The sequence below is a fragment of the Terrapene carolina genome, unplaced genomic scaffold (genome assembly GCF_002925995.2).
Source record: "Terrapene carolina triunguis isolate 2854851 unplaced genomic scaffold, T_m_triunguis-2.0 Scaffold665, whole genome shotgun sequence".
NCBI classification, from domain to species: domain Eukaryota; kingdom Metazoa; phylum Chordata; order Testudines; family Emydidae; genus Terrapene; species Terrapene triunguis.
This window is the reverse complement of record NW_020665016.1, coordinates 263,241-276,479: the sequence shown is the minus strand read 5'-3', so window position 1 is coordinate 276,479 and position 13,239 is coordinate 263,241. Positions and strand designations below refer to the sequence as shown.

General features: G+C 55.4%; 1 protein-coding gene across 1 annotated transcript; it reads right to left on the bottom strand.

Moving 5' to 3' along the window:
- Nucleotides 1-1,227: 1,227 nt before the first annotated feature.
- On the bottom strand, nucleotides 1,228-8,808 carry LOC112104858 (protein KHNYN-like). The gene is made up of 7 exons (XM_024197420.1): nucleotides 8,797-8,808; nucleotides 6,409-7,973; nucleotides 5,283-5,413; nucleotides 4,953-5,049; nucleotides 4,266-4,373; nucleotides 3,829-3,930; nucleotides 1,228-3,555 (listed from the first exon to the last, which is right to left on the bottom strand). Exons 1-7 carry the CDS (start codon nucleotides 8,806-8,808, stop codon nucleotides 3,234-3,236), a joined length of 2,337 nt encoding a protein of 778 aa, XP_024053188.1. The 3' UTR covers nucleotides 1,228-3,233.
- Nucleotides 8,809-13,239: the final 4,431 nt, after the last annotated feature.

Below are 13,239 nucleotides of genomic sequence, written 5' to 3'. Positions count from 1 at the left end.
TCTTTCTCCGAGCTTCCCTAGTGTCCCAGGCAGGTATTGCACCCACGGGACAGGTTCTACCACTGCGCTATCCAGGTCACAGGGGGTCTGGGAGTACAGGGGAAAATGGGGTTTGGCCCAACAGGGACCCCCAGGTGACAACTGAGCTGCGGGACCCCATGAAAGCGGTGTTTGTGGGCGGGGATGGCAGCCTGGGAGAGACCAGGGATCAGTTTGGGGGAGGTCATGGCAGTGGGAGCTCAGGGGGTGAGGGACATGGGGGATCTGGGGAAGGCCAGGGAAGGGTCTCTAGGGGAAGTAGTGCTGCTATTCCTATGACCTTGTTCAGCACCAGAGCCAGTCACAAACCTTCAACACAATTTGGAATGTTCATCTCTGTGACTCGGTTTCCCTGGCTGTAAAATGGGGTGAGGATCCCACCTATTGTCTAGTGAGACTAAGATCGTTGGGGCAGGAACTGATTCTCATGAAGGGTCTGTGCAGTGCCTGGCATGGGCCCCAATCTCGGTCGGTATGATGGGGCCCTGATCTCAGTCCGGGTATTCTAGGAGTTACCCCAACACAAATAATTTGCCTCTCTCTCCATCCATCTCCATTCTTACCTCTCCATCCATCCCATCACCTGGCCATTTAGCTCCCTTACCCTCCACCCTGTGTTCAGGTATCTCCATCCCATCTAAGCAGGGCCCATCAGGAGGGTGTGGGGTGGGAACCATGTGCCAAGGGGGGCATGGGGAGCCCTTACTCTCTGGCTCTCTCCAGGGACACACAATGTCCTGTCTGCGACTAGGGCACTAGGTTTGTCCTGGGAGCTGGTTCCCTCCCATGTCTCCTGAGGAGAGGAGGGGCTCAAACTGAGAACCCCCTAGGTGCCCCATCCTGGTATGGTTTCAGCTCCCCCAGAGTCAATCCAGAGTCACTCCCAACTGCGCTCGGGTCAGGGCTGGATTCAGATCTCAGTCCCCCTCCGCCCTCCAGCATCCATCTGGAATCACTCATTGACTGCAATGGTGTTGCTCCAGGTTTACACTGGAGTAGAAGTATCCGGGACATGTGGGTGGTCTGACATTTACAGTGCTGGATTAGGAGTCAGGACTCCTGGGTTCTATCCCCAGCTCTGGGAGGGGAGTGATGAACAGTGGTTACCCTGAATTCTATCCCACCACCTCTCAGAGTCTCTGAATTTTGGAGTGATGAAAATGCAGTTTTATCACACAGGCCCCGCCATTTATTTATCATCGTTATCATCAAAAAACCTATTTACATGAATAGCCGCTGAATGTATAAAGGTTGATACGGCTGGGTAATGACCCGCCAAGCCCTGAGCTTTGGTGAGATCGAGACAAGATAAGAAAGGTGGAGAATACAAGGCTTAGGGGATGGGAATGCAGGAGACATGGCTGGAAGAGCGCCATTGGATTGCAGGAAGATGAAGGATGTGCCAAGCGGGTCAGATCATCTCCAAGCACGGAGCTGAGATCGGGTGAGGCTTAGGGAGAGTGTGGCTGGCGGGGGATGAGATCTTGGAAGACTTTGTAGGCAGAACATGGATAGGATGTTGAAGGAGCTGGGACTCTAGGAAAGATGGGTAGAACAAAGAAGGGGACTCTCCTGAGCGGGATTTTTGGCCTGGCTGAGGGCAAGAGGTAGGAGACAGAGAGAAGAAGGCTGGAGCTGACCAAGGTCAGAAGGAGACAGGCTAGCAAGGAGGAAGCATGGTGGCCAAAGCTTGGAGAGAAACTCTAGCAAAGAAATGTTGAGCCTCCTACAGCCAGGGCGTCTTTGAGCTCAGGCCAGAGCGACTCATGCTTTAAAGGTCCACAATGCACCCATTGCTCGGAGGCACTTGGAACAGATTCTGCTTCGTTGACACCGGAGCCAGGCAGAGGTAGATCTAGGGCGTAGGGCATGGACTTGGAGAAGCATCCATCTGTCGTGGGCTTACAGCACAGACCAGAGGGGAAGCCCAGAGTTATGGACTTCCTGCAGGTCCCTGGAACAGGAAATCTCCATGCAGCAGCAAGAGGACATGATTGCCAGCATCCTACGATGGCTGGAAGGAGCCTTGTAGATCTCCTTGGGCTGGCGCAGTGGGTCTGAGAGGGCAAAGGCCAAGGTGAGAGGAGGAGAAGTGGGGTAGAGAACTAAGGACCCAACCTTGGGCTCCTCCAATCTTTCTTTCCTCGCCATCTCCCTCTTCCCCCTCATCCATCAATTGCAACGAAGGATGAAGAAGACCGTACCCACTTGCATTCCGTCTGCCCGGCTCTGAGCCTCCAGCTTGGCTGGGTTTGGAGGCCGTCGCCAGGTTGTCCCGTGAACCTCAAGCTGCCACTGCCACCGCCACCACAAATAGTTGGCTTGGAGAAGGACCAGCCAACACTTCTCCCATGGGTGGCTTTGGTCGTAGCTTCCAGGTATAGCAGTCAGTTTTCCAAAATAAATACGCCATGATCTGTCCCTTCTCCATCATGGGTGATGAGGCAAGTTCAGGTGGGTTCTCCCACGGCTGCAGCAATATCTCTCCCCAGGCCAGAGAAGGGCTGCTGGATGTCTCTCTCTGGGAAGGCATCCTAGATTAGCTATAAATGGTCCTTCAGCGTTTGGCGAAGTCCTAAATGTGGGGCACCTGTATCAGATGCCAGGCCCAACCTCAGAGGGATGGGTGGAGAAAGACATGGCGGGTAACCCACCTGCAACGTGTGTGGTCCACAGAACAGGATGATAACCTACTACTACTACCAGACACCTGCAGTTCCGTCTGTGATGTTGGCACTTAACGTTGTGGCTTCAATCCCGGCTGGTGACCCAGCTGCTATATAACATGCTGGTTCACACAGGATAACAACCTGCTACTGCTACCAGCTAATGGGCTTACTCCTGCAGCTCAGTTGGCTGTGGTCAATGATTATTAGCACTGACAGCTGTGGGTTCAAGCCCTCCTGGTGACTTGGGGCGGGGCTTGTCCACATGAGAGGATAATAGCTTCCTGCTGCTACCAGCCAGTGGAGTTATGTGGGGCAAAGTCCATGATTTTGGTCCTGAAGGTCATTGGTTCAGTCCTTGTTCATGATGCACCATGGGAGGTTGTCACATGAAGAGCTGGTCCAGGTAGGAGGTTAATAGCTTACTGCTGGTAATGAAGTTCAGCTAGGATTCTGGTGGGTGTGATCCCCGCTGGTGGGAGGATGAGGGTAGACCCCAGGGGGTCAGCAGTGGCTGACGTGGACGTCTCAGAAGTTGAGGCTCAGCAGGTTTTCAGAGAGCTTGTTCAGGTCCCGGCTACAGGGCTCTCTGTGCAGGACGAAGTCCACCTTCTGATCCTGACCCATGAAGATTGTCAGGAGCTCCTGCCTCAGCTGCTCAGTCTCCCACGGCTTCCGTACCACCTCCTCCTCCTCTTCCTTTTCCTCCTGCGGCTGTCTCCTCCGCCGCCGCTCCCCGGGAGGCTTCCTGTCCCGCAACTGCAGCACCTCCGTCTGGGAGGCTGGCCGGCTGGGGGTGGGCAAGGGACCCCCACGCCCCGCAAAGGAGTGGCAAGTGGGAGGCTTTGGCCTGCAGTGAGGTGCATTGAGGCAAAGTTAGCATCAGCTCCCAGCCACCCCCAAGCCTGACCCCCAGATGGTTGGCAGTGGGACAGGCATGCAGTTCCCAAGTCTGACCAGCAGGGGGCAGGGAAGCATTTGGCAGTCAAAAATGCCAGCCTTCCAGAGGAGGAATCAGCATCTCCTTAAAGGGATTTTGGCACATGGGGCATTTCTGCAGATCAAACCCTCCCAGCTGAAGGAGGTTTGGCCGGGAAAGGTGGTTCCCCACACGACTAGGTACCTGAGAGGTTTCTGCAGGAATTCATCCAAGGTGGGACCCTCTCGGCCCAGTGGGTCATCTGGAACCATGAAGATGTTCCCCACAAAGGTGAACTGCAGCAGTCTGAGAGTGAGGAAAAAGTTCAGAATCCCATAGAGGGGAAAAGGCCCCGTGTTCCCTTCTCTGTTCCCCTGAGCCAGCTAGTTTCCTGCCCTGGGGCCAAGTTGGAGCTGGTGCCTCCCACTAGAGGGGAAAGGCCCAAGATCCCATTCACACCCCGCTGAGCCTGCCAGTTCCCCCACCCTGGGCCTGGATCAGAGCCGATGCCCCCTAGAAGGGAAAGGCTCTGTGTCCCATTCCGCACCCCGTGAGCCAGCCAGTCCCCGCCCAGGGGCTGGGTGGGAACCAGCACCCCTTAGAGGGGAAAGGCCCCAAGTCCCATTCCCTGGCCCCCTCACCTCTCTTTGATGATTCTGCTCCATTTCTTGGACTCCTGCATGAGGTCCCGGAGCTGGTCATTGGTGACGATGACCCCGTTGGTCTCCTCTGCCAGCCTGAGCATGAACCTAACCCGAAGGGGGCAGAGTGAGACCCCAGCACCCCAGGCCCTGCTCTGGGCTCCAGGACAAGGCTAAGAGCAGGGTCCCAGATGCCAGTTGTACCCGACACTGACCACAAGGTGGCAGCAGCACCACATGAGTGGAACCATAGTCCCCTATAGGGAAGCAGTGTGATAATGAGGTGATGGGCATAAGGGGGTCCCTGTCTGCCTGCTCTAAGCGAGCTGCAGGTCTGGAGTGAGGGGCACCACAGAGCTGGGGGGGAGGTTGTTTCTTTTTCTATTTCATCCCCACCTCTGGAGCTCAGCTTTCAATTAACCCCCAGCTGCAGCCGCAGGGACTTTCTGCTTCACAGCCACCCCTTCGTTCCTCATGTGACCAGACAGGGGTGTAGCAGCAACTCGCAGCTTGGAAAGCCCAGTGGGGGTGGGCCTCCAAGGCCTGGTCCCTCAGCTCTCTGCCAGCTGGGCTCGGACAGCACCACATCGGTGGCTGCAGTGAGCCCTCCGCTCCTGCAGGGGCAGCGTAGGGTGTGGGGGGGCTCCCCTGATCGCGAGGGGGGCGGAGAGGGAGCCCCAGGTTTACCTGTCATCATAGGATGTGATGCGCTTCCCGGCCACTTGACGTGAGGGCGTCAGAGACAGCAGGCTCAGGTCCTGCAGCTGGGTCAGGAAATGTCTCTCTGGGGGAGGAGGGGAAATGGGGTGAGGCTGAGGGGCAGGGCGAGGCTTTAGGTGGTGGGTCTGTGTGGGTGAGCATCAAGCCCTAGGTGGCAGGGTGGTGTGGGGTAACGAGGGGCCCGGGGGGGCAAGCTCATGGCAGGGTAGTGAGGGGCCCCAGGGGGCCAGCCTGGTGGGGTAGCGAAGGACCCTGGGGGGCAGGCCCGGGCAATGTCACACCCACCTCCCTTCTTACCTTCCACCCGGGCAACCTTCTCCATCCGCCACTGCGGCACGAAGACCGTCACCTCCCGGTGCCCACGGTCCCAGAAATACTGCACAGCCAGAGCGATGCCCCGGCAGGAGAAGAACTGGTGTAAGCCGTGTCTACAGAAGGGACGGAAGGCAATGTTGAGGCACGGAGGTGCGGCACCGGGTTCCCCGGCACAGGGTTGGGCACATAGGGGAAGACGGGCCAATGCAATAGGACAGCCCTAGAGTTCTGAGCTCTACGCCAGGTGCGGGAGAGGAATTGGGGCTGGTTTGGTCTTGAAGCCAACTGATGCCTACGGACTAGTCAAGCATAGGGCCTCAGGAGACCTCAAATCCAGATGAAGCCCCAAGATCAAAGGCTTGACGTTCCCATAGGCTCCAAGATTAGACTAGGCTCCAGAAACCTGAGACTGGATTGTGCACAGGCCTCAAGACTAAACTATCCCTCAGGACTCTAAGCTTGACATTCTTGTGGTGACCTCAAGAGCAAACTAGGCCCTGAGAGCTACAGACAAGTCAAGCCTACGGTCTTAGGGCCTAGATTGGTCTTAAGGGCAGGAAAATCTAACATAGAAACCTGCAGCCTAGGTTGATTTTGAAGTCTATGGTCAAGTCAAGCCTAGAGTCTTGAGGCCTACAGGAATGCCAAGTCTAGGGTCTTAATCTGTTCTTGGGACCTATGGCGCAGATCAAACATAGAGATTTGGGGCCTGATCTGATCTTGAGGCCTGTAGGAAGGTGAAGCCTAGAGTCTTGGGGCCTATGGGAAAGTCAAGCCTACAGTCTTGGAGCTTAGCTGCTCTTAAGGCATATTGAGGCCTAAAGGCACATCAAGCCTAGATTCTCCAGGTCTACTCTGGTCCTGAGGTCTATGGACAAGTCAAACATAAAATGTTGGGGCCTAGTCTGGTCTTGAGGCCTACAAGAAAGAAAAGCTTACTATGTTGAGGCCTAGTTGAGGTGTACTGAGGCCTGCAGGCAAGTTGCAAGACCTAAATCAATGGGATTAACAGGTATTCAACTGACCAAGCATCCTGGTTTCTTAGCTGGGCTAGCCACCCACCATGCCCTAGGTCTCGGAGTAAGACGCAGCAACACAGGCTACTTACACCATGGCTACATTGCTGCCATCGATAATGACCCTCCTTAGGTTCTTTTTCCCTGGCGTGTTGGCCAAGATGAGCTTGAATGGTGTCTGGATGGCTTCCTTGAACCGCTGGGCTCCGGTCACCGTCGGCACTGGGTACACATCCTCAGCTGGCTGGCTCTCCTCGGCAGCCCATGCAGGGGAAGCTACGGGGGTCACATCCATGGGGAAATCAGAGCCTTCTGGGAGGGGAGGTGGGCCACGGACTCCCCTGTGGATAGGAGACCCGCCTTTCCTCCCTGGCTCGCAGTGATGTTGACCCTGGGGATACTCCTTGCCATTCAAGAGGGCCAGCTCTCCATCTCTGCGGCTGCCTCTGTGCTCCAGCCTAGTCTCAACCCTGGCCTCCTCTTGATGGTTGGCTTTCTCGTTGAGCCTTCTCAGCAGGCCGGCCAAGGGGACCCCTGTCCAGATCTCAGCCGAGATCTCACTGGGTGAGTGGCCACAGTTGGCCGCTGCTGACTTGATGACCTCCAGCAGGTATTCGTGTTCATCTTGGGTCGTCTCCGGTGGCGGAGGAGGAGGAGAAGACATCTCCCTTGCCCCGGACTCCTGGAAGGGTACGGGGCCATGCTCCTGCTGGGAGGAGGAGGCCTGCTCCATCTGGACCCTGTCCAAGATTTTTGAGGGGGCTTCCTGCACCCCACATTCCAGCAGCACCTTCTCCACCACCCGCTCCTCGTAGCCCATAGTCTTGAAGAAGTTCAGCCTCATCTTGAACTCCTTCTCTGTCCACGATGATGACAGGGCCCCAGCCAATGGTTCCTCCTCCTCCTGGCTGCTCTCCTCCGGCCCCCTTTCCTCCACTTCCCTCACCCTGTCCTGGGTGGCGGGGAACTTCAAGGCTTGAGCCTGCTGGCTGGCGTCCAAACCTGGGATGGGTTTCGACGACCGCTTGTAAAGCACTGGCCTCTCGGAGGCTTCCTCCTCCAGCTTTGCCTGGTCCTGAGAACTGCCTGGGATGCCAGACCTGGAGCCCTGATGCCTGGTCTGATCTGGAGGTCTACTGAGGTCACAGAAGTCCTGGGGCCATCCCTGAGGCCCAGCCCCACCTGCCGCTTTGGCTTCCCACCACGGCGGCTGGTCTTGACTGATGACCGGTGGCACCCACGGTACATTCCTCGGTGCCCATTCCCCAACTTCCTGCTGGATGTCCCGCACTAGGCTGAGCAGCTCCTCCTTGAGCGGGGTAGGCAGGATAAGAAGGTCTATGGCATGCTTGTCGTCGTGGGACTCCACCAGCTCCCGGAAGGCCTTCTTCACCAGGGCCTCCTGCTCCTCCGGCAGCCGGGGCGTCTTCTGGTACTTCTCCACGAACTCCTGGATGCGGCTCTGGGCCATCACAAAGGCCTCGGCTAGGCCTGAGACCAGCAGGGACCCAGGGCTGAGTAGGACCAGGTTGGCAGAGGTCCCCTTAGTGAGACAGTCCAGGAAGAGACCTTGAGCTCCCACAAAGACGCACTGCATGTCCTTAGGGTAGCAGACTTTCTTGCTCAACTCCGGGCTGCAGAGCCCCTTGATGTACTCCTGGAGGACACAACACAGGGACTGGGTTAGGACGTGATATTGCGGGACACCAGCTGCCAAGAATGTGCCCTCTGCTGGCTGGAATCAGAACTTCTCACTGCGTGTCATGAGCCCTGTACTGCTCAGCGCTGGGCTGGAGCTTTCTTTGAGCAAAGACTGTCTGTGCAACACCTTGCACAACAGGGCCCTGATCTTGGTCGGGGTCTGTGCAGCGCCTGGCAAAATGGGGGCCCTGATCTCAGTCGGGGTCTGTGCAGCGCCCAGAACAATGGGCCCCTGATCTCGGTCGGGGTCTGTGCAGCGCCCAGAACAATGGGACCCTGATCTCGGTCGGGGTCTGTGCAACACCTGGCATAAAGGGGGCCCTGATCTCAGTCAAGGTCTGTGCAGTGCCTGGCACAACGGGGGCCCTGATCTCAGTCAAGGTCTGTGCAGTGCCTGGCACAACGGGGGCCCTGATCTCGGTCGGGGTCTGTGCAGCGCCTGGCAAAATGGGGGCCCTGATCTCGGTCGGGGTCTGTGCAGCGCCCAGAACAATGGGGCCCTGATCTCGGTCAGGGTCTGTGCAGCGCCCAGAACAATGGGGCCCTGATACATAATTTTATGTTTGTATACAAACAAAATCTGCATTTAAATGAATTTTTTTTAAGATGCAAAACCCAGCACTCAAAAGTTAGGAAATGCCAGAATTACAGATGTCTGGGTAATCTTAACTCTGCCCCCTCCCACGCATACATCACCACACAGGTTTTAATTACATAATCACATGTATCTATCTATCCGCATACAAACCCCCACTCTCTCTCTATCACTGTATCCATACAATCTCTACCATCTATCCATCCATGTATCCATGACCAGACAGCAAATGTGAAAAATCGGGACGCGGGTGGGGGGTAATAGGAGCCTATATAAGAAAAAGACCCAAAAATCGGGACTGTCCCTATAAAATCGGGATATCTGGTCACCCTAATCCATGCACTCCCTATCTAATCTATTCATCCCCATCCACCCCCTCTATCCCTATCCACCCCCTCTATCCCCATCCACCCCCTCTATCTATCTATCTATCTATCCCCATCCACCCCCTCTATCTATCTATCTATCCCCATCCACCCCTTCTATCTATCTATCTCCATACACCCCACTAGTTGCCCTTATCAGAATTAATAATGGCTACAAAGGGTGTGATGATGCCCTTCAATCCTGACCCACAGCCCCCTGCTGTCCCAGCCCCCACCCCCAGCTCTGCAGGTGCTCCTCACTCCTGACCCGCAGCCCCCTGCTAGCCCAGCCCTGGGCTTCCGCAGCTGCATGTACTTCCTAAACCACCGTGTGCAGAGCTGATCAGCGCGTGGGCGTGACTGGGGGGGAGGGGGTGGAGATGGTTATTTTGGCTGCAATTTCCCCCCTGTCGGTTTCACGCCTGCAGAAGAAGAAAAATTCCCTGTCGCTTGGGGTGGAATCGAAAGCAAAATCAGCCAGGGGCGTGTCCTGAAATACAATCACTTCCTAGGGTGCCGGAGAGTTATGGCAAGTCAGCTCCCTGTAGGGCTCCCGCCTTCCAAAATAAACCAGAGGCAGTGATACTGGCAGATCAGGTGCCAGCTGGTGCCAAGGTCCCCAGGCCTCAACTGAACACTGACAAATAGACGGTGGACACCCATCTGGCTCCCCTGTGCGTCAGTGTTGGTGATAAGTTTGCCAGCCCTCCAGGATTGTCCTGGAGTTTCCAGGAATTAAAGATTAGTCTTTGGTGAAAGATTATGTGATGTGATGAAACCTCCAGGAATACGTCCAAACAAAATTGGTAACCCTACCTGGTGAAATCGGTATTAGGGTTCTAGGAATGCGTGGAGACTTTAGGGGATGCTTGTGAGCCGCGGCCTGTGTTAATCTCGCTTATAACGCCGGTATCCCTGCTCGGGAGGTCATATCTGCCCTGTACATCACCAGGACAGGGACATGAACGGGTGTAAAATGCAGGAGGGCAGGGGCAAGACATGAACTAGGGCAAAATACTGGGCTCCAACAGCAACCTCCTGTCCCAGCAATGCCGGACAATCGCGGGACATTAAAGAGGCCGCGAGACTTTGTCCTTTGCTCTCCCCACCCCACGGAGCAAGCCGGTGCCTCCCGTCGGCTGAGTTTCCAGCCCAGAGCAGAAGAGGGAGAAGGGAGGAAAAAGCCCTAACAAGGAGGAGCTGTATCTTTATGCTTACATGGCAGGGTGAGGATTACTAAGCACAGGCAAAAGATCTCCAGTGCTTGGCCTGGGCTAGCCCTGGAGGACATAGAGAGCTGGCTTATTATAGAAATGTTTAGTACTTTTTATACCTAAGCTTGGAACTCATTGGTGTGTATGAGTTTACCTGTTTTACCCTTGTTTCCCTTTCCTATGTAATAAAACTGGATAGAATCTATTATAGGATTGACTACAAGGGTTGTCTTCAGCATTAGGTCTAAGGTGTGACTGACCTAGGGTAAGTGACTGGTTCTTTGCGGTGGGGAGGAAGCTGAATATTGCTGTGATTCTTGGGATAAGGGACCATCTGTCACAAAGGTAGGCTCCCCTGGTGCTGAGAAAGATTGGACTGTCTGTGACTCCATGCTAAGGCTGTGATGGTGCCTGAGGAGTTCACACTTGAGAATCGATTAGTGACATCTAAGCACAGAACTCCCAGCCAGTTTGGGCTCTGTGCCTGGTTCCTAAGTTTGCTCTGAGGTTGGTACCACGCTCTTGAGCCATTGAAGGACAAAGGGATATAAACACAGGGCCAAATCCCCAACGGGCTGTTAATCAGTGTCACTCGACTGGGGATCTGTTCACATCAACTTCAATGGAACGACGGCTGATTGACCCCAGCTGGGATCTGGCCCATTGACTCCAATGGAGCTACAGCCCATTGACTCCAATGGACATATGGCCCATTGACTCCAATGGACATATGGCCCATTGACCCCAGCTGGCATCTGGCCCCATTAACTCCAATAGAGCTACGGCCCATTGACCCAAGCTGGGATCTGGCCCCATTGACTCCAATGGACATATGGCCCATTGACTCCAGCTGGGGATCTGGCCCCAGTGACTCCAATGGAGCTACGGCCCATTAACCCCAGCTGGGATCTGGCCCCATTGACTCCAATGGACATATGGCCCATTGACCCCAGCTGGCATCTGGCCCCATTAACTCCAGTGGACATATGGCCCATTGACCCCAGCTGGCATCTGGCCCCATTAACTCCAGTGGACATATGGCCCATTGACCCCAGCTGGCATCTGGCCCTATTAACTCCAATAGAGCTATGGCCCATTGACCCAAGCTGGCATCTGGCCCCATTAACTCCAATAGAGCTACGGCCCATTGACCCCAGCTGGGGATCTGGCCCTATTGACTCCAATGGAGCTATGGTCCATTGACCCCAGCTGGGATCTGGCCCCATTGACTGTGGTGGGGTCCAGGCTGCATAAATACTGGTTCAAAATTCATCAATCGATTTCAGAGGCAAGGAATGGTGTGAAGACGCAGAGACTCAATGTTAGAACAACTGGTGCAAAACCCCGGGAGTGAGTGACAATCTAGAGGTCACAGGGTGTATCGAAATTCACCAGGGCGGAGACAGGTGTGGGGAGGTTTAGGCGATACGAGTTAACTACCAAATGTAAACACAGAGAGAAGCAGAGTCATGAGGTTGAACTGCACACAGGGTGTTGGCGGAGCTACACCTGGAGGTGTCACACACCCAAGATGGTGTGAAACCTACTCACAAGGTGTTGGGACACACACACACACACACACACTGGGGAGGGGGGTGTTAAATTCCTTCGGACTGAATCCCTTTGGAATTGTGACACACCCACATGCAGGGTTGTGACAGATACACATACAAGGGAGATGGGGGCTGTGTGTGTATTAAACCCCTTTAGTGTTATCTCACACTCACGGTTGTGATACATCCCCCCACACACACACACATCGTGCTGTGCTCTGCACCCCTGCTGGTTTGTGATCAGCATCGATGGCCATGGTTGTCAGTATCCACACGTGATATATTTACACAGGCGGGGTTGGGACACATGCACACGCAGGGCGAGTGTGTTACGGTTATACGCACACTCACCGTTGCTGCTGTACAGTCTGAGGGTGGGTTTATGTTTCTGCACAAAAGCTGGAAAAGGTTGGCCATTTTACAAAGAGCTTAGAAATGGTGGAGAGGAGTTTTGGCTGGACAGACAGATGGCTGGATGGACAGGGTGTGTGGAAGGGTGGGCGGATGTATGGGTGGAGGGCTGTGGATGGATGGATGAATGTACGGATGGGTGGATGGATGGATGGATGGACAGGGTGGGTGGATGGATGGGTAGAGGGCCATGGATGGATGAATGGATGGGTGGGTGGATGGATGGATGGATAGATGGATGGATGGACAGGGTGGGTGGATGGATGGGTAGAGGGCCGTGAATGGATGGATGGATGGATGGATGGATGGATGGATGGATGGATGGACAGGGTGAAGGGCCGTGGATGGATGGATGGATGGATAGATGGATGGATGGGGTGGGTGGATTTGTGGAGGGGGGTGGATGGAAGGGTGAAGGGATGGATAGATGGATGAAGGGGTGGATGAAAGGTGGATGGATGGATGGAGGGGGGTGTATGAGGGATCGAAGAATAAATGTCTAGCTAGAGGGGTGTGTATGGTGATAGATAATTAAAGGGGGGATGAAGGGCATAGGTTAATGGGGGTGTGGGAGGATGGATGTGTGTTTTGGGGGCATGGGGAAGTGTCTGAGGATGGGTGTGTGTTTGTGGGGATGGAGGTGTATATCTGGGGTTGGGGGAAAGAATGGGGGTGTCAGGGGATGGGTAGGTGTTTCGGGGGATGTGGGACAGGAGCGTGGGGGGATGGGGGTGTGTTGGGGAGATGGATGGAGGTCTGCGGGGGTAGGAAAGTGTCAGGGGATGGGGGTGTGAGGGAATGGGGAGGTGTCAGGTGATGGGGTGTGTGTCAGAGGTTGGGATGGGAGCTCAGGGGTGCGTGAGGGGATAGGAGGTGTGAGGGGGTGAATTGGGGGTGGGGGACAGGGTGTGTATCGGGGATGGGAGACGGGATTGTGGGGATGGCGGACATGGGATGAGATGGGGGGATGGGAGTGTGGGGGATGGCGGGCATGGAGAGAGATGGGGGGGTTGGGGGACGGGAGTATGGGGATGGCGGGTGTGGGGGAGATGCGGGTGTGTATGGGGATGGGGAGGTGTTGGGG

Coding starts and splice junctions, on each gene's coding strand:
- LOC112104858 (XM_024197420.1), bottom strand. Junction 4,374..4,952: donor ATCACATCCTATGATGACAG/GTAAACCTGGGG, acceptor CCTTCGGGTTAG/GTTCATGCTCAGGCTGGCAG. Junction 3,931..4,265: donor AGCAGAATCATCAAAGAGAG/GTGAGGGGGCCA, acceptor CCTCACTCTCAG/ACTGCTGCAGTTCACCTTTG.